This window comes from Notechis scutatus, chromosome 1 (assembly GCF_049901735.1).
Source record: "Notechis scutatus isolate UNSWTSFEM ecotype Mainland chromosome 1, rNotScu1.2, whole genome shotgun sequence".
NCBI classification, from domain to species: domain Eukaryota; kingdom Metazoa; phylum Chordata; class Lepidosauria; order Squamata; family Elapidae; genus Notechis; species Notechis scutatus.
The window spans coordinates 157,842,990-157,869,500 of record NC_142009.1 but is presented as its reverse complement, the minus strand read 5'-3'; the positions used below and the strand labels follow the sequence as shown (position 1 = coordinate 157,869,500).

At 37.0% G+C, this 26,511-nt stretch overlaps 1 protein-coding gene across 1 annotated transcript in view; it reads left to right on the top strand.

Annotated features, from left to right (window-relative positions):
* Positions 1-393: 393 nt before the first annotated feature.
* Positions 394-26,511, top strand: part of PKHD1 (PKHD1 ciliary IPT domain containing fibrocystin/polyductin) — a 282,605-nt gene continuing 256,487 nt past the window's right edge. Inside the window, exons 1-12 of the mRNA XM_087952900.1 lie at positions 394-455; positions 647-718; positions 4,690-4,754; positions 5,130-5,169; positions 7,877-7,947; positions 11,170-11,271; positions 11,436-11,531; positions 11,708-11,846; positions 13,188-13,302; positions 21,845-22,120; positions 22,839-22,928; positions 23,545-23,635. Coding sequence (XP_087809026.1) covers positions 394-455; positions 647-718; positions 4,690-4,754; positions 5,130-5,169; positions 7,877-7,947; positions 11,170-11,271; positions 11,436-11,531; positions 11,708-11,846; positions 13,188-13,302; positions 21,845-22,120; positions 22,839-22,928; positions 23,545-23,635 — 1,219 coding nt within the window. The remainder of the gene's footprint in view (positions 456-646; positions 719-4,689; positions 4,755-5,129; positions 5,170-7,876; positions 7,948-11,169; positions 11,272-11,435; positions 11,532-11,707; positions 11,847-13,187; positions 13,303-21,844; positions 22,121-22,838; positions 22,929-23,544; positions 23,636-26,511) is intronic.

Sequence of the window (26,511 nt, the reverse complement as noted above, 5' to 3'; positions counted from 1 at the left end):
AATCTGTTTAGATCACACAGTTGTCTGAATGGGATTCAAACATCTGATAAGCAAGTGATTTCATTGTTTTTGCAGACTGACAATGTTTTGGACATAACATTCAATTTCTTCCTAGAGTGCTGGTGGAAGATAATACCGTAGATGAAGGGCATTTCACTTCCTTGTAAACTTCTTGTTATATTTTATGAACAAATAAGAGGAGAGAGATGTGTCTGAATTTAAGGCAAAAGGAAAAAGATGATTAAGTTCCAATAGAAGAAATATCTACAGCTCAGGGTTTAACTATGGAGTCCTTGGTACTCTCTGGGCTTGGCTGCTTGGTTGCAGACATTTTATTTCCCAACTGGTAGCATTATCAGTGTAGGTGAGTGTGGGGTTAGCTGTTTATATAATATGGCTCGCCATGCCAGTGTTGGTGGATATGTGGTTTTCCCGTTGGTAGTTCCCTCATTGAGGTATGTTTTTATGCTTGATTGATTGCATAGGTCCTGGAGAGAGAGGGGAAGGGAGGGAGGAGGAGGAGAGAAAGAGAAAGAGAGAGGGGGAGGGAGGGAGGGAGAGAGGTAGGGAGAGAGAATAAGAATAAGAATATATGAGAAAGTGTTTTTTTCCCCTGGCTTGACTAACTATGTCCCTTCACCACTAGGCCTGTAATCCTTGAGGCAGAAAATGGATGGATAACTATTTGTTCTCTTGCCAGTCAGCAGACACGTAGCATGTAAGTTATAAATCATCATTTCTTTTACACAGATAGTGTTGGAAACAATCTCAAGTTGTGAAATCATTCTGAAAATTACAGTACTAGTCAGTGAGATTTCATTGTGTGTGGATTCAGAGACAATGAGACCTATGTTGAGTCTCTTCAACTTCTCCTGCTCTTAATTTGTGAAAAGACCTTTGGAAGCTTTCTTGTGAAGTGTTTTAATAAGTCATTGTTTAGAACAACAAAACTTGAAGTCCACAAGTCTTAAAGTTTCCAAGTTTGGAAACCTATGGTTTAGAAGTTCTGAGGCTGGATAGTGACTTTTTTTTTTACAGGAAAAGAAAACAGGTTAAGTATTAACCTGAGCTTATTCTTTCCTATCTTCTGGCACAACATTTAGACTTGATTCAGTTAATGTATTTAAAACTTTCCCCATCTAATGCATCAGGATTCCTTCACAGATAAAAGATCAAGGTTGGGATTCAGAAATTACAGACATTGTCCCAGTGTTAATGCTAGTACAGAGTCTGGACAATAGGAGATGAGACAGAGCAGAAAGACCTCGATACAATTATTTTTTTAAATTACTGTTATACTGAAAGCCATTGAAATCAATTGGCACAGTTCATAAAGCTAAACTAAATGAATAACATTTCATTATTGAAAAAAAAAGTCATCCTCATCAGTCAGAGCTCTATTGTGCATTTGGTTACAAACAAAAAAGTAACACTTAACTTTTTAGGCTGGTTCTCTGTAGTGCCAGTTTCAAGTCTTTTAGATCTATCTATCTATCTATCTATCTATCTATCTATCTATCTATCTATCTATCTATCTATCTATCTATCTATCTATCTATCTATCTATCTATCTATCTATCATCTATCTCTAGAACATTTATATGACCACCCAATGACTGTCAGTGACCCTGGATGGCTAACAAAAAATAAAACCTAATATATAACGTTAACAACAACCCCCACTCCACCCTTCCTAGCGACAGCAATTAGTCAGACCAGCCACTTCATGGCCTCCATCCACTCTGAGTTCCCCAGGACCATTGACAAAACCAGGTCTTCAGGGCCTTGCAAAAGAGTGTTAAAGTGGGTGGGGGAGTCTAATCTCTGCAGGAATGATATCTCAGAGGAAGGGAGCCACCACAGAGAAGGCCTTCTGGGTGCCTCAGATGTACCTCCTTAGGAGAGGGGACTCACAACATTCACTGCCTCCCCACTTTGAATGTAACTGTGGAGAAGTGGTCCTTCAGATACTCTGGTCCCAAGTCATATAGGGATTTAAAGGTGAAAACCAGCATCTTAAATTTTACTTGGAAACAAAATGGCGACCAATGCAGCTCCTGCAGGAGAGGTGACACATATGCACACCTGGGCCTGCACAAAACCATGTGGGATACTGTGTTTTGAACCAATTGAAGCTTCCGGATACTTTTCAAGGGCAGCCTCATTGCAATAGTCAAGGCAGGAGGTAGAAGTCCAGTCTAACATAAGAATTCATGTTTCATTTGTTAATACGTTTCTTGAAAACAAGTCATAATTTGTACATCTAGAAAGTAGCAATGTGGACTAGCTCTTTACAGTCTCAGCTGGGCGATGACAAGCTCCTGAAGGTCCCACCTGCTGCCCTTTGTATCTTTTCCTGGTAAAATTCTCAGCTCCCAGGGATCTCAAGTGATTCAGATTATCACTTAGACATCTAGGTCACCTCAGATGTGGTCTCTTGAGTGGGAGAAGTGAAGGCAGGCAAGGCCCATCCCCAAAATTTGTTGAGCTGGCTTTCTCTCATTTCCCAAAATCATTACCATCAAAAGCTCTGTGGGAAGATTTGAGAAATCTCTTTACTTTTTTCTTTAAATACCTATTTTTATTATATTGTGATTGATCACATAATCAGCCAAGTTTAGACCAGATATGTCATTTTTATCCACCTATTTAGTCCTTTCCAAGGATCTGGGATAGGCAGATGTTGTTGTTGGATAGTGTTAAAAATATTGTCACGGGACTATTCCAAGTAAAGCTGCCTTTTATAATTGACTGATTGTGATTTTGTCAATGCCAATGGTGTTTAAGTGGTGCTCCAGTTGCTTTGGGATTGCACCATACTACCTTTGCTTTATTTTAACCACAGTTATTCTATTTCTTTTTTCAGCTCTTTGTATTTGGTTATTTTCTCCAGTTCTTTCTCTCTTATTCTGTTGTCTCTAAGCAGGTGGGCTACTGCGGGTTCACATGGGTGTGGGCGATCCTCTAGTTAGAATTCTGCCCAGTTCATCAAACCCACAAATCCCACCCCTGGCTGGCCCTGGACAGTGGTAGGATTTAATTTTTTTTTACTACCGGTTCTGTGAGCGTGGCAGGGGAAGGATACTGTAAAATCTTCAGTCAGAGGTGGTATTTGCCGGTTCTCCAAACTACTCAAAATTTCCGCTACTGGTTCTCCAGAACTGGTCAGAACCTGCTGAATACCACTCTGACTCCTCCCAGGAGTCCCCACGTGGCCTCTTTTGGATGCCAGGTAAGTCCAGGGTCTGCATGGAGGCTCAGGGAGGGCAAAAAGTGGGCCTCCCAGAAGTTTGTTTCTGGCCTCCAGAGGGCCTCTGGAGCCCAGGGGAGGCTCAAGGAAAGCCTGTACAGCCTGGGAAGGGCGAAAAATGGGCCTCCTGGAAATTCCAGAAGGCCAGAAATGGGCCATTTCCAGTGTTCGGAGAGCCTCTGGAGGCCAGGGAGACTGTTTTCGCCCTCCCAGAGGCTCGAGGAAAACTTCTGGAGCCCGGGGAAGGCAAAAACTACCCCCTCACCATGGTGCAGGAGGCCGACTAGGCCACACCCACCATGGCCATGCCCACCCACCACAGAGAACAAGTTGCTAAAATTTTTGAAGCCCACCCCTATCCTTAAGTAATGCCATGTCCATTATACAGACTTTTTTGTCTTTATTATTGTGGGGTGTTATGTGTCAGGTATCTGTCTGTCTGAATTCTAAAATCCCAGGGCATTTTACCTTTTTCATTTTCTATTATTTTGTCTACGCTTGGTGTGTTATGTGGCAGATGCTTGTTTAAATCCATTATCCAGAACTTTTTAATTTTATTAATACAGCTGTACACTGAAAAATAACTGCTTAATTTTTCTGAGAAACAACAAGTGAAAGATAACGTCAAATCATGAATTTGGAGGTGGTTACTAAGAAAAATTACTCTGCAAGAAAAAGAAATAGTCTGGCCCAAATATAGACTGGTTACTCCCTCAAGGCAATGATGAGAATTCTTAGACTCTGAGGAGTAGATGTTGGACCAGGAAAAAAAAATTGATGTGCTTGGGAAGTAAAAGGCAATTAGAAAAATTACAGCAATGTCTTTGGAATGAGGAACCTAGAGAAAGGTTAATATAGCAAGCGTTTGTCCATGTAGTCACCAGAAGTTGATCCTTACTTGATGATATGTAATTAATTAATTATCCCCCATGCCCTTTTTACATATGAAATATCAGAATGCTTTGAGACAAATCTTTGGTACAATCACATACTAAGTATTGCAATCGGTTCTGGTAAGTGTTGTATCTCAAAAAATATATTATAGATGTTGAAGTGGCAAGCAAAATGTTCAAGGAGTTGAAGCTATTTTCTTATGAAGAATGGATCCCTTAATCTAAGCATGAATATACAGTCTTGAATGCTGGCACATGCAGATGCATCTATTCGCTCTTTTAGCAAAGAAAAAAAATATCATTGCAATTATTGTTTTCAAATTACAATAGTTCATGTGGTATGTCCTAATTTTCAATAAAAAAACTTTAAAAATATTTAACATTATTTCAATGATTTGGTGTTCAATGAACACCTGAAGGCAATGTTCTGCAATTCATGTATCATTGCCTTTTTAGAAGTCTCTGTAATGAAGAAACATCAATGCTCTTCATTTGAACAAGACATTTTAACCTTTTCAGTAATATTTTCTTTTGCTTTGTTTACAGTTATCCTATTCATCTAGATGATGACCTGGGAACTGTAGAATGTCAAGTGGAAGGCAACTATATTGGTTAGTAGAAATAAGAGAATAACATACTACTATGTTTTTATTCAGTATTATAAAAATGTATATGTCGGTCTTCTGCAAGGAATCAACTCGTTTTACTTTCTGACTCTTCCTGTTATCTTTATTTCCAGTGGACACTCCTAAGACAAACCATAAGTAGTTAATATAAAATAATAAATAAAAAACTAGTGAAAGCTAAGGAGACCAGAAATATATTCCTAGGGAAAAAATGAAAAAAATGAAAGTGAAAGCAAAAGTTCTATTCAAAATTCTGAAAATAGTTTATTATATTGATGAAAAACAAAACATCTAAAATATAGTATTCATAAATTGTGCATTCAAGTTCTTACATTGAAAATGTGTTTTCTTTTCTTATAGGGTCACACAATGTTAGCTTTTCAGTGTATAACAAGGGAAAGTAAGTAAACAAAAAGTTCCTTCATTTGCTTAATGTTATAATTTTAACAGAGGCTCCTATTAATTCGCCATGATCAACTTGCCATAGCCAACTCACCACAGCTAACTTACCACAGCCAACTTGCCATGGCCAACTTTCTGCAGAACAACTCACCTTGGCCATCCCACGAAAGGACAACTTGCTGATGGACAAGGGGCTAATATCAAAGAAATGATACAATAGAATCGTTGAAGAAAGGATGCAAAAGGAGGAACAGAATAAAATGTTAATGGAAAAAATTAAAATATTATTTATTTATTTTAAATAATTAAATAGAATTGTTACATTGTCCCACAGCAAGTTGTCCCATGACAAGTTGTCCATGGTGAATTGTCCTGCAGCGTGTTGGCCATAATGAGTTGGCTGCAATGAATTGGCCGTGGCAAGTTGGCCATGGTGAGTTGATCACACCAAGTTGGCTGTGGCAAGTTGTCCCATTCCCCATTCATGAACCTTTCAGTGTTGGTTGTATATTTTGTGTATATTCGTAGATATTGTACTCTCAAATTGCAAATGGAGACGCGGGTACTCTTTTTTTTTTTATCTTCAACTTTAAGTGATCTGGTTTTATTGTGTTGTGAACAGTTGCTGGGGTGCATCCACAGTTTCATTGTACTTGTACAATGACAATAAAGTTCTTCTTCTTCCTCTTCCTCTTCCTCTTCCTCCTCTTCTTCTTCTTCTTCTTCTTCTTCTTCTTCTTCTTCTTCTTCTTCTTCTTCTTCTTCTTCTTCTTCTTCTTCTTCTTCTTCTTCTTCTTCTTCTTCTTCTTCTTCTTCTTCTTCTTCTTCTTCTTCTTCTTCTTCTCCTCCTCCTCCTCCTCCTCCTCCTCCTCCTCCTCCTCCTCCTCCTCCTCCTCCTCCTCCTCCTCCTCCTCCTCCTCCTTCTTCTCATTCCCATCTGGTTTCAAGCAAAAGACCATAATGTTTACACTTAGGTGAAATGGACAAGGTAGAAATAACTTAAAGAAATAAATAATTTAAGAGCAAGAGCAATCTATCTGGGAGACCTGTAGTTGTTAAATTTTTGAAGTCCAGCACAAGAGACCACCTTTTATAACTTTCAGGATAGGCTACCAACTTGAAATACCATGGACGTAAGATAACACTTTAGCCAGATTTTTTTTTTTTTGCAATTATTGCATTTCAGTAAAATAGGTGATAAATACGAAATGTGCTGGAAAAAGTACAATACATGATTATTATGTTGCAAGAAACACTTATTCTACACAATGACAGCTTTTTTTGAGGCTCAGGAGCTGGATTAGACCAATTTATATTAGCAGGTACTCAAATGAACCACGTAGGGTAATGATTATGTTGAATAGCAACTGTAGAACTGATTTGGAATTTGAACAATACTACAGTGAAGAATAGTTCAGTTCTTTGACAGTAAAGAGAACTGATACCATTGTTCTGCTATTTATTTATTTATTTATATTACAATCTCCTTTTATTATTGTTATAAACAACTCAAGGCAGCAAGCATATCTATTATTCTGTTATCCTCCTATTTTCCCCACAAAAAAAACCCTGTGAGATAAGAAAGACAGCAAATGGCTCAAAGTCACCCATCCCTTTTCATGTCTAAGGTAGGAGTCAAATTCATAGCCCCCTGGTTTCTAGTCTGGTGCCTTAACCACTAGACCAAACTGGCTATTTTCTAACTTTTATGGATCCACTAAGAACACTCCTGAAATATTTCATAAATGTTATCCTGAAATTTCTTAAGCTATCAACATATAATTAGTGTTGGTGATTTTTAATTTTAATTTTTTTTAACTAATGAAGATTCTCTGTTAGATGTATTCCCCAAACACTCTCCTTTTAGTTCTAAAAATGGACATATTGGACTTTAACATCATCAGCATTTTTAAAATCTACAATGTATAGAATATACTTTTTTCCTCAAGTACACCAAAGCTGTTTTAGACCTCATTACTTTTTGATTTCTTTTGCTTTGGTGTGGACTCTTCAGTAGGCCCTGTTGCAATCTCAGACTATGTTCAACAATGAAATGTGATATCAGAAATTCATGCCAAATAATTGTCAGTTAAGAACTAAGACAGAATCTATCAATTTCCAGTTCTATGATTTTCATGCTCAGTTTTATAAAGCAGAGACATCAGTAATTAAACAGAAATTATTAATTCATTGGCAAACAAGTGAATTGGAAGAGATTTCTCAGAAAAATAAAAAATAACCTGCCAACTAAAGTGATATGACAAGAAATTGTGTAGACAATACAAACTATAAAACTGGGGAAAGGTCTTTGACATGACAGATTTCCAGTTGAATGGAATGGGAATGGTTTGTTTTCTGAATTTTGATTTTAATTAAACATCTGTAAAAGGAAAAAAAGAAGCACAAGAGGAAAAGAAACAATGAATAGATTCACAAGAACCATACTACTGAATAGGTTGGATAATTTTGATTTCAGTCTCTCAGTCTCTAATTAAACATCAGGCTATATATAGGCTATATATACATAGGCTATATATTTTTTAATGTTTGCTAAAGGTTCAGTTAATCCTTTATTTAAACACTGATTTTCTCAGTGTTTCATCACAATGTTACAATGTCTCCCTCATTTTATAATCAACAGATGTCAATTTTATCTTCTTCTCATATAAGTATTTCTGATTATTTTTCTTGTTTTCATGTTGCAGGTCAATAGTACACAAAGATGCTTGGCTTATAAGTGCCAAACAGGAACTTTTCTTGTACCAGACATTCTCAGGTGCTGTGATCTATTCTGGGGTAACATTTGCAGTGCTTCATTTTGAAAGATCATGGAAGGAATGTGAAAGCAATTTTAATTAATAACATATATTTCAGTGCTTGTATTCCTTATTAACAATTAGGAAACACTGTACTATTAAAATTATTCTTATTGGAATGTCAGCTATAGGTAGCCCTTGTAGGTTAGTGTTCATTCATTCATTCATTCATTCATTCATAAAATTTATTGGCTGCTCATCTTACCATAGGGTAACTCTGGGCAGTTTACGGTTACATATACATTTAAAACATAAAAAGTTAAAATCAGCCATTAAAACCAAGGATCCATGGGGAGGGCAGGGGTAGAGTGGGGGTGGAAGGTGGGATATGTCATTACTCAATCAACCATCTCCATTGCACTGTTCCCCCACAGGGGCCTCAAGCTGATTGGCAAAGCCACATTTTTAGGCTCTTATAAAAAGGGTTGGGGGTTATATGTTATATGTTCAACTCTTTACTGATATTTGAAATCCCAGGCCTTGCACACTGATGACTATTATATGGTACTTTTAGCAGCTTGAAGGAAGAGAAGTCAGTAGATCCAATGAATGGAATCCCTTCCTTTCTTATTTGTTTGCTCTCTCAGATTAGAGAGTTGAGGACCAGATAAATTAACTCCTATTTGCAAGATAGCTTTAATCATACCATACTGCATTATAGTCATCAATGAACAAACACGGCAATGGTGGGATTCAATTTTTTTTAGGACCGATTCTGTGGGTGTGGCTTGGTGGGCGTGGCATGCTTGGTGGGCATGGCTTTGTGGGCATGGCAGGGGAAGGATACTGTAAAATCTCCATTTTCACCTCACTCCAGGGGAAGGATACTGCAAAATCTCCATTCCCTCCCCACCCCACGCCACTAACCTGCTTTTCAGCTCTGTTCTCCTGTGTAGGGCAACAAAAGAAGACCCAGCCAATCAGCTGGGACTCAGGAGGCAGTGAATAGATGAGGGCGCCACAGGGCCAGTCAGAGGTGGTATTTGCAGGTTCTCTGAACTACTCAAACTTTCCACTACCGGTTCTCCAGAACTGCTCAAAACCCGCTGAATACCACCTCTGAAGCATGGGAGTTCAATCCCAGTAAAGAGTTGGACATACATTGAAAAACATCTAATACATAGGGATTACCTACATCTGGCAAGTTCCAGCAAGAATGAAAATGGTCCTATAGGTCCTCTTAGTGATAGGTAGTGAATATAACCAGTGAAATGGAACATTATATGCCACCACTACCATCCACCTTAGAAGGAAAGTTTTGGGGCTTCTAATATGAGGTGCAGACAAATTAAGATCTATTATTTTCTAGCCTGAGAGTGTAAAGAGGAAAGGAACATGTGCCATCTATAGTATTATTTTGTTATTCTTCAATCTAATCCCAGATATATGAACTGTAATTGTGCTTATCTAGGATCCAGTATGTTTTTTTTCTAATGGAATAGTAGTTGGGTTTTTTGGTACCGTTAAATTGATTTCTAGCTTAGTGAACTTTCTTAGAATTAATTTATACAAGAGGGCAAGCTGCAGAGGTGGTATTCAGCAGGTTCTGACCAGTTCTGGAGAACTGTTAGCGGAAATTTGAGTAATTCAGAAAACTGGCGGTAACCATCCCCCAGGAGTGGGGAGGGAATGGAGATTTTACAGTATCCTTCCCTTGCCACAGCCACCAAGCCACACCGACCAAGCCATGCCACGCCCACCAAGCCATGCCCACAGAACTGGTAGTAAAAAAATTTTGAATCCCACCACTGGCAAGCTGCCTAGAAAATGGTCAGTACCTATGTAGCTGTTGTCCTGTCTCTTTAATCCCTCTCCCCAGCAATATTGGCTATAAAAATTCTGCCGAGAGACCTTTGGAGGTTTTGGTGTGTATGTGTGTGTGTTGGGGGGAAGGAGGGAGTGAATAGATGTGTGTTCCTGTGTAGAAATAAAGCAGCCTAAACCACACAGAAAGAGATACTTTTTGGCAATAATAGAACTCAGAAGGAATAGTGTTGGAGTTGGAGGAACAATATTAGGAGGTGTGGGAGTAGTGGGGTTGCCTAGGAACTTGTGTTGTTGTGTTCACTCTCTTATGTTTTGGAACCCACTGACTGGGGTATACTTAAAAGAACCTGTGACAAAGTGGTGGAAGAAGTGAGATATCCAGAAAAAAGGAGAGATATCCAACACAAGTGAAGATGGCTTAAACGCAAGGAGGTCATTAAATATGCCATGAAAAGAAATGGCTGAAATGTGGGCTGCAAAAGGGAGGGAGTTTGCTCCTTATGCAGTTCAGCCTTTGCCAAAATTGGCCAATATTCTGGCTGCAGAAACCAGATTTTTTACCAAAGCCTAGAACAAACAAGTAGACGCGGAAAACACAGAAATAACAGATTATCCCTTAGAAGAGGCCTCTACTTTGGTAGAGACAGGTATCCACCCTAGACCTGAGGTTAAACCAAAGAAGAAGGTAGATCAGTCAGAAATGGGGCTAGCCCCAGATACTCTAGCCAATATCACAGATATGTTAAAAAGACAGGAAGAGGAAAAGCTTCAATTAATTTTAAAAAAGAGATTGAGGAGTGGCTTTGGAGGCAGACAGAAAAGAAAGAAAGGGAAAGGAGTGGAAAAGGGGTGAGAAGGGTGTGTGTGTGTGTGGGGGGGGTAATATCGTAGAACTACTTAAAGGAATACAATCACCAGAAGGGGCACATTCACCTCTAAAGTTTTTAGAATGTGTAATGAGTGGAGATAGTCCCAAAGGTATACAAATTCTCAAGCTGTCCAAGGAAGAAGACATAGAAGCCTTTTTGCCATGAAAGTATCTCTATTTCCCCCCTCACATTCATATTCAATGAAGAAGAATCACTCTTCCATTATTTTGAAATGGATTAAAAAAAATTAGCAGGTAGACATAGATATGTACATGGCTCTCCAAAAGTCCATGAGCCAACAGGAAACTAATCTGTCTCAATATTTGTTGGCCCCGATGATATCCAAAACCCACTTTCCTTAATGTGAGCTGGTCTGAGGAGGACCAGGAGGGAGAGTTGCAACCAAGACAATGGTTGATTGTCTTTAGTCCAAGGCAGAACATATCAGACTTCTTGAACCTTCTTACAGTAGTTCTTGTGAAGATAAAGGGTGGAAAGAGGAATAAAAAGGCAGCCTATTATTATCTTTTTTTATTTTTCTCTCAGACATTTCTTCAGTGTCTCCTGCTACAGGCAGCCTAGGTGGTGGAACTGACCTCACCATCACGGGGGACTTCTTTGACACACCTATAAAAGTCACGGCTGCAGGTAAAAATGATAAAATCAGATTTCATGACATTTCAGTCTCAGAACATGGAAACGTGATAAAAAGAAGCCATACACAATGATTTGGAATGTGTAGTGAGTATGTAGGAAGGATGTGAATGCTCCAATATTTTTTTCATTTGCATGCTCTTCTTTCCTTTCCACAGGTACTCCCTGCCAAATTAAACATATTACTCCACAAAAGATAATCTGTACAACTGGAGCAATAGACAGTAATAGATCATTCAGTGAAATTCAACCAGGTATCTCCAATTTATGGCCCATCCAAGTGATCAAATGAGAAATGAGGTGGGGCTGAGATCTTAGACTCAGGTTGTTATGGATTGATTTCGATCACTGGTTAATTTGCACATTTATAAGTTAACTAATACTTCTGTTCGTTTATTGATAACTCCATCCTTGTTTTCCAACTTATCAGGAAACAGGGGCCTTCTTTTTGAAGTTTGGGATGGTTCAGACGCTAATCTCACTGAAGTGATTCCAGGGTATGGCTGGCAGATCGTTTCTAATGCCAGTTCTCCATACAATTTTCTTCCTGAGAAACAGAAACTGTTCAGGTAATAAGTGTTCTTTATGAAGTCATACTAACAGTTGCAATCATATAATGCTGACTATTCAGCAATCTATACATCTAATCTACCATGAAAGATTATAGGAATGGTAGTGAGAGAGTTTAGAATACTCAAAGATTTTTCCTGCCAGTTCCAAGTGAAGACTCGGCCTTTCTAGGTGATCATGAGAATGTGGAATTATTGTTAAACCAGTTTAAGTAAAACTTTCCTGAAGTGTCCTAAAAACTTACTTGTCACTTGCCACAATATAATAGGAAGGAAGGTACCCAAAGAACATTTACGTTTTGCTTCTCTCTCTGTCTTGTTTTTGTTGCATTCTACATATTTAAGCCAAAGCTTCAGAAAGTTCCATCTATCCAGAGTGCTTCCTATGTGATGTAGAACAATGACTTTTTAGGAGTTTTTATTAACTGAGAGCTTTCAAGGTACAGGAGTAGGAGAAGGTAGAGACACTTTAAGAAGTTACAGGCATCCATCTACTTCTGAATTTGAAGTGATGCACAGCCCTAATATGTATAAAACTTCAAGCTAATCTCCATTTTAATCACTGCTTTATTTATTTAATCAATTTTAAATTGCATTTTAATTGGCTTGGAAAGTTGTCTGCCTAAAACAAATTTTAGATTTATTGATCAATGATGTGTCATCAAGTTATTTTTGATTCCTAGAAACAACATAGATGTTTTTAAAGGAGAAAAATGCAAATGTGGAATACTATATATATTTACATATAAAACCATTCATGGATAAGGTGACCCCTTGCATTAAAATATCATGAAAAAAAATACCATCTGGAAATAAGTCGATCCACATTTTTCATGGTACTTTATTAAAAATTCAAGGATTTCTTTGTCCATAAATATATATGGCAAATACAAGCACCTTGGAAAAAAGTATTACTGGATGTACTCTTTAATATGCCCATCTGCAGATAAGCCAAACCCAATTGTGGGGTATATTTTGGCATCTACAGTATAATTCTCAGTTTACCGACCCTAGGAAGGATGGAAGGGTGTCAACCTTGAGCCAGTGAGAATCAAACTGCCGGCTGAAAACAGAATTAGCCTGCAATAATCCATTCTAACCACTGTACCACCACGGCTCCTAAATAAAGAAGATTTATTTGCAGCACGAGTCATTTCTTGAAATTTCTATTCTGGGTTGAAATAGTGAACATGCCTTCATCATTCTTTTAAAAAAGAAAGGTCTTTTAGTTTAAAGTAAGAATTGTTATATGGTAACTAATTCAAATTACAACCTCTTAGACTCAACAGAAGAATCTTGTTTGAGATTAGGTAACTGAATATCTTTGTTTTTGCTATCCAGTGCACGACTACATGGTTTTTTTGTGGCACCAGAGACAAATAATTATACATTCTGGATTCAGGCAGATGGCAAAGCTTCTTTGTATATAAGCCTCTCAGATGATCCAAGAAAAAAGGTATGACATATGACAAGCTACTTTGCCAAAAACTAATATGCTAAAACAGCGTCCTTGATTAACTGTCCATAGAATTCCACTTTTGAGAATTTGAACTTTGGTCTTACCAAAAGCCAAAAATGTTCTTGAAATGAAAGGAATATACATTCTCTTTTAATTAACTCTGGACCTTTCCAAACATAGCTACTTAAAATGAATTGGATAACTTCAGGAGATATGGAAAACAAATCTGGAATAAAAATTGAGCAATTTACCTCAGTTCTGAGACAGATCTATAATTTATGTGCAAGATGGGTAAAGTAAGAAATAAATAAGCAATTCTTTTGATAGATCTTAATTTAAAGAGACCAGCAACCCAGTTTTATATATATATAATAATCTGGAAACCAAGCTATATTTATTTTAGCGTATCACCATTTCTTAACACGAGCTCCCTTTTATGGAATGGAACTTTTGGCAGGCTTGGGTTCTCTCTGCTAAATATAAATTGATTGGAATTAAGTTACCAATACTATACTCTACTGGATGAGAGCACAACTGTTTTAGATGTTTGCAGCAATTTTCATTCACTATATCAAGTGATTGTCTACAATTTACGTTGTCATTCTCACTCCCATTCAAGTCTTTGGCAGTGATTCGAGTGATTCAAAGGAATCTAGGTGAAATGTTTATATATATATATATATAAATATTGCTAGTCCATGTATGATATGCCATATGCTAAATAGAGTTTTAAACCAGTCTCAACTCAAATGGTGCTTTAGTGCCTGAGAACTGAGACTGAATCTGTCAGAAACTAATTCACATTAATAGGCAGATATTTATCAGCGGCTGGTTGCTGATTTGTAAATAACAATAGGGCTTAGACTTATATACTGTTCCATAGTGCTTTACAGGCTTCTCTAAGCACTTTACAGAGTCAGCATATTGCCCCCAACAATATGGGTTCTCATTTTACCAACCTCAGAACGATGGAAGACTGAGTCAACCTTGAGCCTGTCAGGATTGAACTCCTGGCAGTCAGCAGAATTAGCCTGCAATACTGCATTCTAACCACTGTGATACCACACAGGGCAGTAGGAGAAGGAACAATCACTTCTCTATTGTATTTTTCCCCATTTTGTCCATACATGCTTGATGGAATTCCACAACACATATTTCAAAAGATCCAGCTTTATTACTATTTTAAGATGTTCCTTGGAGAGGAAAACACACCTTCAGTACGTCAATCCTTTCTTTGCCAAATTATGGCAAGTCTCTAGTTTTGTGCTTTTTCATTAAATCAACTTCCTCGTTGTTAAGGAAATAAATGTTCTCAAGTGGAGTAGGATTACTTAAATGATTCTCTTTTGTTTCCAGCGGATTGTCTTGCAATTGTCCAAATGCCTTTTTCAGTTGTCAGTCAAACTAATTTGTTGATAAAGCAAATTCATTTTTATTCCAGATTGGTAGGGGTGAAGGTGGTCTCATCAAAAGTCAGTTATAAGGTCTCCTGGATCTTTAAGGCAGGCTGGTATGTTATTTTCCTCTTACTTCTCTCTTACTTTTCCAGGGGCCTGCAGGAGGTTTTTCAGAGGAGAGTGAGGGATGTTTCTCTAGATTAACGACTTTTGCAAACAGGGGTGGCTGAAGGTCTACCCCGTTTTTTGGGTGTTATTGTTTGCTGGCTTGATTGATTATCAAGGGAGGGGTCCTCTTGGGGCTCGGTCTTTGTGTTGCCAGGAGTTGTGAAGCGGACAGTGTGTTTCTTTGTTGGTCTTTCTTCTGATGCTGGTTTTGGCATGGAAGCGTTGGCCATGCTATAGAAAACCTCCTCATCAGAATAACGTTTCCTTCTCTTGGCTTTTTTCTCAAGAGCAGAAGACTTGGCACGTTTTTTGTTAGCTCTTTGCTTCCTCAGTTTGGCTTTCAAAAAAGCTGAACGTGTACGATTATAATGCCTCTTCTTTCTTGGTCTACCTACCTTCAAGGGCTTCCTATGATAGATGTTGCCCCTGTAGGAAGTCATTGAATGCTTGGCCTTTTGGGCTGAGAGCACATTGTCCCTGATCCTTCGGTCCAGATATCGGTATACAGGCATACGTCTCTTTCGACAACCGCTCCTTGCACATCTCATTACGTGTCTGGTTTGTGTTTTCCTACCTCGCCTAGAATTATGCTTCTTCCGTCTACTTAGGAACTTTCGGTATCTCCTTTGGCGCATCCTCCTCTTCCTCCTGAAGTAGGCCTTCCTGCCTCTTTGGAAAGCAGCCATGTCTTTGCTGGTTGTTACCCCTCCCGTTCAGCTTACTTGCCCCCTTACAAATGATAGTGATCTCATTTTAACTGTGCACTTATATAATGGGAGCCATTCAAATGAGGGATTGGCTTCAAGTGCTCTGATTGGCTGGTTAGAACAATAGATCAGGAAGCTACCTAATAATGCCTCACTGTGAGATACTTATATGAAATCATGAGAGGGGGACTCACTGTCTAGTTCAGTGTTGTAAAGGGAAATATTCGAAATGATACACATCTTCAGAGCTCAGATTTGCTGCCAAATATCAGAACCATTTTTTATCCAAAACAGAAAATATTGATTGCTTGTTGGGCTAACATCCTATTAACTTTTTGGTCTTTTTTTTTTTTTTAGCTCCAAAATGCATAACTGAGACTTTCCAGTATTCTTTCCCTGCTTTGAGAAAGTATATGCAGTAACCAGCTGTACTTTGCAGAATCTTTTAGGGCAATTACAAATGTGTAGTGATAGCATATCATGGGGATTTTAAAGGAGTTCTCAACCCTATCATTTTAGCTCCCCTGCCCCCAAATACCAACAACATGCCTGAAAACAAGATAATTTTTTCTATTTCCCCAGTTGCTTTGTTCCTGGAGATGATCCAGCACTGCCAAAAACAGTAGATCTAGAAAATCATTGCTTTCTATGTCTTACTTAGCTTTCCTAAATGAAGTTACTTACTTACTTTCTTTTTCTTTCTTTTTTCATGATCCCTTGGGCTGCCTTATTCCTCATGTCTTTTAGCTCCATAATTTCCTGTTTAAAAGATTTTTAATTCTTTTTCTATTTCACTTATAGTTACAACAGGTTTTTGTATATAAACATTGCTATACTAGCAATTTTATTTTACACCACTTTCCCTATTTTTCTTAATGTTTCCTGGAATTTGTTTGTTTGTTAATGTATTTATATTACAGTGCTGGTAAATTTCTCCAGCCTAGAGGGACTGAGGGTGGCATATAACATCATCATCAATAACAATGATCTTCTCAAATAGCAATAAACAATAATGTGAAAACCAACACACAATCACAAAAAGAAAAGATACATTTCAAACAAAGATTTATGCCACAGTTACCAGGAACCAAAAGAACATTGAAATAAAACTGTTTTATTCTGTTACCAGAATTGCAGTAAGACTGGAGAAATAAGGTGGGAACTAATATAAAGAAGGCTAGTTTACTCACTCATGCCCTGCAGCCCTTAAAAATGTCCTTTTTCACAATGTGCAATGTTTTCATTTAGTCATCCACCTCAGTGATTATTTATTTTGTTATTTATCACTAATGTAGATCATGTTAGCAAATTGCATATACTGTATTTGCAAAGTTAGGCTTCTAACTTCAATATCTATCACTGCGGACTTGCTTATATTGAAATGACTTTGCTACTTTAATATCCATCCCCAATTTGGAAATTCATTTTTGGGAAAAAAAATTGCTGTTTCTTTTTGTTTTTACCACGTAGAAATATCTACAGGGGAGTCAAAAAGACTCAAGCGGTGTCTGTATAATTGAAACCATTTTTCTGCCACCATTTTGTTTGATGTTATCAGCAAATGTGGCTAGTTCAGTGAATGCTCCAACTCCATGTCATTGACAAACAGATTAACAATTTTCACCCTAATATATATCCTTGACTGCCCATTTATTTTTATTGTCTGTTTTTTTAACTAATTGGGAGAAATTTTTATTCCACGATTGCTGAGTCTTTTCAGAAGATTTAGTTTTTGAAAATCCAAGAAAATTGGATTTTTAAACATATCATCTCTAGCTCACAAGTGGTAAATATATAACTTAGCATGACAGAATCTATACTGATCCTTCTTCAAAAATGTATCCAGGTGTAAACTTAACTGGTCTGTAATTTCCCCCATTCTTTTTTTAAATTGTGCATTCCTCTCCTACAGACGCTAATTTTACTGACTGGCCTATAATTAAAAACAAATAACTGATTTACACAGCTAAACTAATCATGAGGCTTGAATATGGCACTAATCTGTCAAATATTGAGCAATTAAGGATTTTTTTTTTTTTGGAAAAGTCATTTTATTTTATTTTGCTTTTTTTTTTTGAAAACAATTTTATTGATTTTCTACAAACAAACAAGACAAACAAAACATTAAAACATCAACTCTCTTATGTACATACAGTGTGTCGGTTGGTTCATCAGTTTTGTGCATTCATTTCGTACTCTCAATTACAGTTATATTACATAACAACTCGTATTGTCAATCCAAACTTATATATCCTGATATCGCTATTAAAAAATCATTTGACTATACTTTTAATCATTCATGCTTTATGAGATAACAATACTTTAAACAGTTTATTCTATAACAAATCATATAATCATACCAGGTCTATCCTAGAAACACTTTATAGATATAATGTCAAATAACAAAAGCGAAAGAAAAAATAAAGATATTCCTTGCTGTCTAACATTCTAAATATTCTATTATTGTATTTTGTCATCTAGCCACTGATAAAAAAGATCCCAAATTTCATAAAATTGTTTATCCTCTTGCTCTCTAATTTCAAATGTCAATCTGCTCATCTCAGCACATTCCAATATTTTCTTAATAATTTCTTCCTGCGATGGTATTTTCTCATTCTTCCAATTTTTAGTAAATACAATCCTAGCCGCTGTTAATACATTTACAATTAGATATTTCAAGTCTTTACTGTATGTATCTGGTAAGATTCCCAATAGAAAGAACTCCTGTTTCAAATCTATACGTTTCTTTATCATTTTTTCCAACCACATGCGAATTTTAGTCCAATATTTTCTAGCGTCCTCACAAGTCCACCACATATGGTAATATGAGCCAGGTATCTGATGACATTTCCAGCATTTTTCAGATTTATTCTTGCTTTTTGAATCAACTTTTCTCAGCCTGGGAGCTTATATCACTGCATTTTATTAGATTCGTATTATTTTTATTCATGATAAATACGGCTCATACTATTTTCTGTTTTGTAAGTTGTTACAGAAAAGTTGAATGATGGAGATGTGATGAGAAATAATTCTAGGTATGCAAGAAATATTGCAATTTTAATTAGTAGATTTTCCAAACTGCTTCAGTCAATCAATCTTTATTATGATCACAGACCAGCACCACAAATAAAAGTATTAAAACAGTAGTAATAATCAAAAATAATGATAAAATACAGAATAATATAATGTGATTTGTGGTAGATTAACAGTGGTCAGTTAAAGTTACAGTTTGTCTAATTTTACATACAGCATAGCAGAATTTGGCCACGTTCAGAGACACTACTTCATACTGATCTGATACAGTAGCTGCACATAAAACAGTATTTCCCAGATATCCCAGATATTTTATTAGGTACTAAACCATTTATTATAGAAGAAATACTCAATGAAAAATGTCCCTTTTAATATTTGTGTCCCAATTTGAATATATTTTCTTGTCTTTTGAGGAATGAAATTGTTTCTGTATAAACTATTTCCTGGTATCTCATTGTTCAGTATGAAAAATATATATATGAAACAGATATTATAATAACTTCAGGATTATGGCCCTATTTGATTACAGCTTAAACCCATGTGCCAAATGGTCCCTGAATACATCTTTGTTCAATATACGAACAACTGATTTATTTGGATAATGCGAAAGCATTTATTTGAACTCATAAAAAAGCTATTAGTTAACATTAAATCCTTAAAGCAGAAAGTTTAAAAAATATTAATGTTTTATACTCCATTCATTTCCAGAACAATATAGAACCCTTGTTTTTTTCTAAATGCAGACTTAGTTTTCATTACATTGTAACAGGCAAAGATATTAGGAAAAGGGAAAGAAATCCAGTGATATTGGTTTTGAGACTTCAACAAATTAAACATTATCTCTTATAGCAATAGCACTTAGACTTATATACTGCACCATAGTGCTTTTACAAGCCACTCTAAGTAGTTTACAGAGTCAGCACATTGTCCCCAACCATCCAGGTTCTCATTTTATCAACCTTGGAAGGATGGAAACGACTGAGCCAACCTCGAGCCCCTTCGCAGGATTGAACTTCAGGCTTGGGCACAGTTAACATGCAATACTGCATTCTAACCACTGCGTCACCAGGGATCCATATCTCTTATCCTGATGGGAAAGTCTAACTCCACTAATCAACTAGCCAAATGATTCTAAATTGAACAATTCCAATTTTTTAATGGATGACGAAATAGAGACTTTTCTACAGAATGGGTAACTTTCACAGCTACTGCGGTTTCAGATTAGTAAGCACTCTTTCTCATCAGAAAATTATGGCTATAGTTAAATCATCAAGCAGTTGTCCCAAAGGTGCTTTTGAGACAACTGGACTTTCTTTGATGACATCATCTATCCCCAGTCTACAACACAGTCCTTTCAGATAACAGATAATCAGAGTTGGAAGGGACCTTATAGGTCATCTAGTCCACCCCCCCCAAGCGGGAGACCCTATACCATTTCTGAAAAATGGCAGTCCAATCTCTTCTTGAAAGTCTCAAGTGATGGCGCTCCCACAACTTCCGAGGGCAAGCTGTTCCATCGGTTGATTGTTCTCACTGTCAGAAAATTTCTCCTTATTTCCAGGTTGAATCTCTTCTTGATCAGTTTTCATCCATTATTCCTTGTCTTCCTCTCAGGTGCTTTGGAAAATAGCTTGACCCCCTCCTCTCTGTGGCAGCCCCTCAAATATTGGAAGACTGCTATCATGTCTCCAGGGGTAGGATACGACAGGGTTAATTACCGGTTCGGGATTTACGAGCTTCCCTGCACGCTGCAAGCCGCGCACCTGTAAATCATCATCAACATGCTGCGTGCAGAGAAGCAGCCTTTGAAACAGCCCCCTTTTCCTGCCTTTTTAACTGCAGCTGTGCCTCGTTTGGCAGCTGAAGTTGAAAAATCAGGAAATAAAGATCAGGTAAGAGCCTGGGTCGGTGGGTGGGCAAAAACATCAGCAGACATAGAACTGGTTCTATGTCTGCTGCTCTTCAGAGCTACCGGTTCTACAGAGGTGGACAGAACCGGTGGAAACCCACCCCTGCATGTCTCCCCTGGTCTCCCCTGGAGACCTCCCCTGGTCCTTTCAACAGTTCCAAGAAGCTTCACCCCAATTTACACCATCAGGTGACCCTGATGACACAGATAAACCTCCAGATGACCTTAACCACTTGCTAAAAGAATGCAAATGACCTGCTGTCTGCAAGGAGTATAAATCCTTCCATTCCCCTTAATCCAGGCAGAGTTTAAATTGATTTGTGAGTGAATGGAATCATTTGATGTTCAGAGCTAAACCTTTTGATGCTTAGTATTTATTCACTGCAGCTTAACTCCCTGTTTCTCAAGACAAAACAGTGACTTGTTTCTTCACCCATTTGATTTATTCAATTTAAGAATGCTTCTTCAGAAGCATGTTGGCTTCTAAATGTGTCACCAGTCTTTTTGGTGCCTCTTATGAAAGGTGGTAGGAAAAGTATTCAGTGTGGAATTTCCAAAACCAAAAACTGTCATAGTCAATCAGGTAAAGTAGAAATGTTGAAATTACTCCTTCAGATATGAAGCAAATAGTAGCTACTGGCCAGCTTCAATTCTGTTGTAATCTATTTGATACAGAGTCTAATAATAAATTATCTTTGTAGCTGTGGAATAATCTCTGAGCTTGCTTGCTTGCAGACATTTCATTACCCAACTTGATAACATTATCAGTGATAGTGAGTGTGGAGTTTGCTTCTTGATTATTTACTGCCACCAGATGTAGGAGAAAAAGCTGAACTGGAAGGCAGGGTTAAATGTGTCTTCAGTTTGGAGTAATTGCATTTTCACAATAATCCACTCCCCCACCCCTCCGGTGAATTCTGTTGATGGTTATGTAGCAGCTATTTACCTTTATCTCCATTAGTTGACTAGATTCTTGTATTAGAGGTAGAAATAATAAAATCTGTGCTTTAAACTCAATGAATGTTCCTGCTTTCATGTTTGACACTAGGATCTATAATTTGGAAAAATCATTTCATTTTTTTCCTTGCTTTTTGAATCAAGTATTCTTTATGACTTGTGGACTTGAACTCTCAGAATTCCTGAGCCAAGCATGGGTCCACAAGTCATAAAGGGGCCATAGTTAAACTCCCCACCCCTGATCTAACTGTATGACTGCTTCAGTTTGGAATGCTCTGATGAAGTACTAGTACTATAAAAGGTAGCCAAATGCAAACAATTCTACTCATTTTACTGTTTTCATTTTTTTTTTTTTTTTTGGTCAACAGGTGGAAGTTGTATCAATTCCTACTGGCACTGCTGATTGGTCAGCACTTTGGGAAGAAGATTGGTTTCATCCTAGGAAGCCCAAATCAGAGAAGTACGAGCTCATTGCTGGCACAATGTACTATATGGAAGCTGTGCATCATGGGATATCCCCAGACAAGGGAATGAGCATGGGGGTTCAGTTACACAATACCTGGCTGAACCCGGATGTGGTTAGTACTTATCGCAGAGAGAGATTCAGAATACAAGCCAGTGCGATCCAGCTTCCAGAGATACAGGTAAGTTCCAGAATATGATCTTAATTTGAATTTTTTTTTTGTTTCTTCTGCCCAGTTTTCCCTATAACAGGTGTCAATTGAATTGATGAAACAATGAACTAATGATATCACTTGGATTATATTTACTAGTTGAAATTGTGAAGTCCCACTGCTTCAATGAGTTGCAATAAAAGTCACAGATTGTGTGAATGATTGCTATAAAATGTGTATCTCTTTGTCTGTATTTGTCATTTTATTTTTTCCTGTTTTTATTATTTTCTTTGTTCTGTTTTATTCTGACTTTTTTTTTAAAAAAAGTCAGAATAAAGGTTTTGTTTATTATTTCTTTCTTTCTCAAATTTATATGCCACCCATCTGGTCTAGAGGCAACAATCGGCACCTTACAATAATTTTATGGATGTTTTAATGCTAGGATTATTAGAAAATAGTAAACAACCATTTCAGGGATTCTCAAACATTTTGCAGGATGACTTCATAAGTTCCTTAATTCCCTTCTCTCTAAATGAAACTATTTGCAGAAATTTTGCTGCTTTGAAACTATACATTAAACTGGGACTCAAGATTATCACATTCAAAACTCTTCTAGACTACGTATCACATTCATTATGTGGCTAAAGAGAGAACAAAGAACCCCAAGTTGTTAAAAAGTACTGTTTTTATTTTATTCAGAAGAAATAAATATACTTTATAAGCTACTCTCAATCTTTCTGCTTTATAGATGCTGATATTGTCTGGCAGAGGATGGTTCAGTCTTGCTTGGGATGATGTGACCAGCAATCCCATGTCAACAAATGTTACGGCTGATCAAGTACAGACTCAATGATTCTCTTGGATATAAAATAATTATTAATAATTACAATGTGTAGAACTGGGATGGTAGTAGTAATTGGTACAACACTAGCTTCAACATCTAAAATGGTTATTGAACTTTATAAGCAGAGGTCACACATTAGGAAAAATTAGGAAAATATCCCAACGTAAAAGTTGATCACAGTGATAAATGGGTGTAAAATCTATAATAACATTTTATGGTTAGCTGAAATACCCCAGAAGCATGATATTTAAGAAGTAAGGAATCACATTTTCTATCATGAAAAGTGAATTTGAAATGTCATTTACTCAAAGGCTAAATTCAAACATGGAATTATAATTCAAGCTAAATTAGTAAATACTCTTGATCACTTGTAAATGATTTCAAATTTTTTTAGTGTTATTAAAAACCATGCGCGTGTTTTTGTACACATATGTATAAAATCTGCTTCAGGTATCAGGATAATTTTTCTTATTTTTTGTACAATGCAACTAGACTTATAATGGAGAAAAGTGTTTGGTTTTAAACAGCCAAATGTCTTAAATTTGGGTCCTAGTTGGTTTTGGAACCCTGCACTTTTTTTTAGAAAACTCAAAATAATTTTATTTTTCAGATGCAGCATGAACTGGAGGAATTTCTTTCAGTAAAATGTGAAATAGAGCTATCATCTGCTAATATTTTTTTGCAAGCAAGTTTTGAGCAAAGTAAGCTTGTCAATTTCAGTTTGAAAGATTTTATTTCTGAAAAACATTTAGCTACTGTAAAAGATAGCAAGGAACATCTGCAAACCTCCAAAAACCAAATGTGTGCACATGCATGCACATGCACAACATGTTGGTCAGAAATGAAATCAAGAAAGAATACATTCTATTATTGAATGAAAATGTATTTTTTTTGGTTTATTTCACTTATTTAAAATGAATAAAATGTGCTATCTCTTTGAGGGTAGTTTACAAAAAAAAAAGATCTATAAAAATTGGTCACAAAAGGCTATAATTAGAGCAGATTAAGTGCAATGTGGCTACGTGGGTTAGCTTACTTTTTATTTTATTTTTTATTTATTTTGATTTGTCAATCGCTTTCAAGATAATAGGTATAAGTATATACATAGTTATGAATATATGAAATGGGTACATATAAGAAAAATAAAAGAAACAATAGGACAGGGATGGTAGGCATGTTGGTGCGCTTATGCACGCCTCTTAGGAAAGGGGTGAGGTCCATAGTAGACAGTCTAAGGTTAAAGTTTTCGGGGTTTGGGGAAGAAACCGCAGAGTCAGGTAGAGTATTCCAGACACTGACCACTCTGTTGCTGAAGTCGTATTTCCTGCAATCAAGTTTGGTGCTGTTAACCTTGAGTTTGTATCTATTGTGTGCTCTTGTGTTGTTATGGTTGAAGCTGAACAGGTAAGTCATTGCAATGTATGATTTTATATACTATACTTAGATCAGACCAAAGACGGGGGTTTTCTAGGTCTAGAATTTCAAGTCTGGTGGCATAAGGTATTCTACAACGAGTAGAGGAGTGGAGAACTCTTCTTGTGAAATATTTCTGGACTTTCTCAACTGTGCTAATATTTTTATTTATTTATTTATTTATTTGATTTGCCAATTGTTTACAAGATAATAAGTATAAGTGTATACATAGTTGTGAATACATGAAATGGGTACATATAAGAAAAATAAAAGAATAAGAGAAACAATAGGACAGGGACGGTAGGCACGATGGTGCGCTTATGCACGCCCCTACAGACCTCTTAGGAAAGGGGTGAGGTCAATAGTAGACAGTCTAAGGTTAAAGTTTTTGGGGTTTGGGGAAGAGACTACAGAGTCGGGTAGAGTATTCCAGACATTGACCACTCTATTGCTGAAGTCGTATTTCCTGCAATCAAGTTTGGTGTGGTTTACTTTGAGTTTGTATCTATTGTGTGCTCTTGTGTTGTTATGGTTGAAGCTGAAGTATTCATTGACAGGTAAGACATTGCAATGTATGATTTTATATACCATATTTAAGTCAGACCGAAGACGGCGTAATTCAAGGTTTTCTAGTTTTAGAATTTCAAGTCTGGTGGCATAAGGTATTCTACAACAAGTAGAAGAGTGGAGAACTCTTCTTGTGAAATATTTCTGGACTTTCTCAATTGTGCTAATATCAGATACGTAATGAGGGTTCCAGACTGATGAACTGTATTCGAGTATTGGTCTAGCAAATGTTTTGTATGCTCTGGTTAGTAGTGTGATATTACCAGAGAAAAACTACGTAGGATTAGGTTAACAACTCTTAATGCCTTTTGGCTATGTAGTTGCAGTGGGCTCTAGCACTTAGATCATTAGAGGTGAGTATTCCAAGGTCCTTTACAGAGCTTGGGTCATCAACAAGATCTTGACTATTCAGCTTGTATTTTATTTTCTGATTTTTTTTTGCCAATATGTAAGACAGAGCATTTATTTGTTGAGATTTGAAGTTGCCATTTGTTTGACCATTCTGATACATAGTCAAGATCTTTTTGTAGGGTAGCAGTATTGTCTGTGGTATTGAACAGCTTTACATCATCAGCGAAGAGAACGCAATTGCTCTTAATATGATCACAGAGGTCGTTTATGTAGAGTATAAAGAGAGTTGGCCCTAGAACACTGCCCTGGGGGACACCACTATTGACAGGTACTGGATTTGATAGGACGCTCCCGATTTTGACCATTTGTTGTCTGTTTGACAGGAATGCTTCTATCCAGTTATTCAGTTGTCCAGAGATACCATAAGATTTTAGTTTTAGGAGTAGTTTGTCGTGTACCACTGAATCAAAGGCTTTACAGAAGTCTATGTAGATTCCGTCTATTGTTTTGCCCTGATCGAGTTGTGTAGTCCATATGTTTTTGCAGTGTAAAAGTTGCAGATTACAGGATAGTTTTTTTCTGAAACCAAATTGTTTATTGGAGAGTAGGTTGTTTGTCTCTAAGTGGAGAATAATGGATTGGTTAATAATTGATTCCATGACTTTACAGGTGACGCAGCATAAGGAGATTGGTCTGTAATTTTCAACTAGGCTGGGCTCTCCCTTTTTGAAGATGGGGATGACCGTGGCTTGTGACCATAGTTTTGGCAAGGAGCTGGTCCTGAAAGATTTTTCAAAGATTATGCTTAGAGGTTCAGCTATGGCAGTGGATAGCTTTTTTAAGAAGTAGGCACATATTCCATCCGGTCCAATAGATAGAGATGGTTCTAGATTGCGTAGTGCTTTTTCAACATTGTCTTCTGTAAAATCGATACATATTAGATCATTGTAGTTGTCTGTGGTTAGACTAGGAAATACTGGGCATGATCCATTGCTGTTTACAAATACTGAGCCAAAGAATGTGTTAAAGATTTGGGCTTTAATGGTGTCATCGTTACAGTCTTTACCGTTAGGTCCTATCAGGGGTGGGATGGACCTTGAGTCTTTTAGTTTGTTGTTTACAAAATTGTAAAAAGTGCGGGTGGAATTGGTGCATAGAAGGTTTTCATCTTGTTTTATATGATAATTGGTGCATTCAGTCTTTATCTGGTGGCATAGATTTTTGTACTTTTTGCACAATGTCTCTT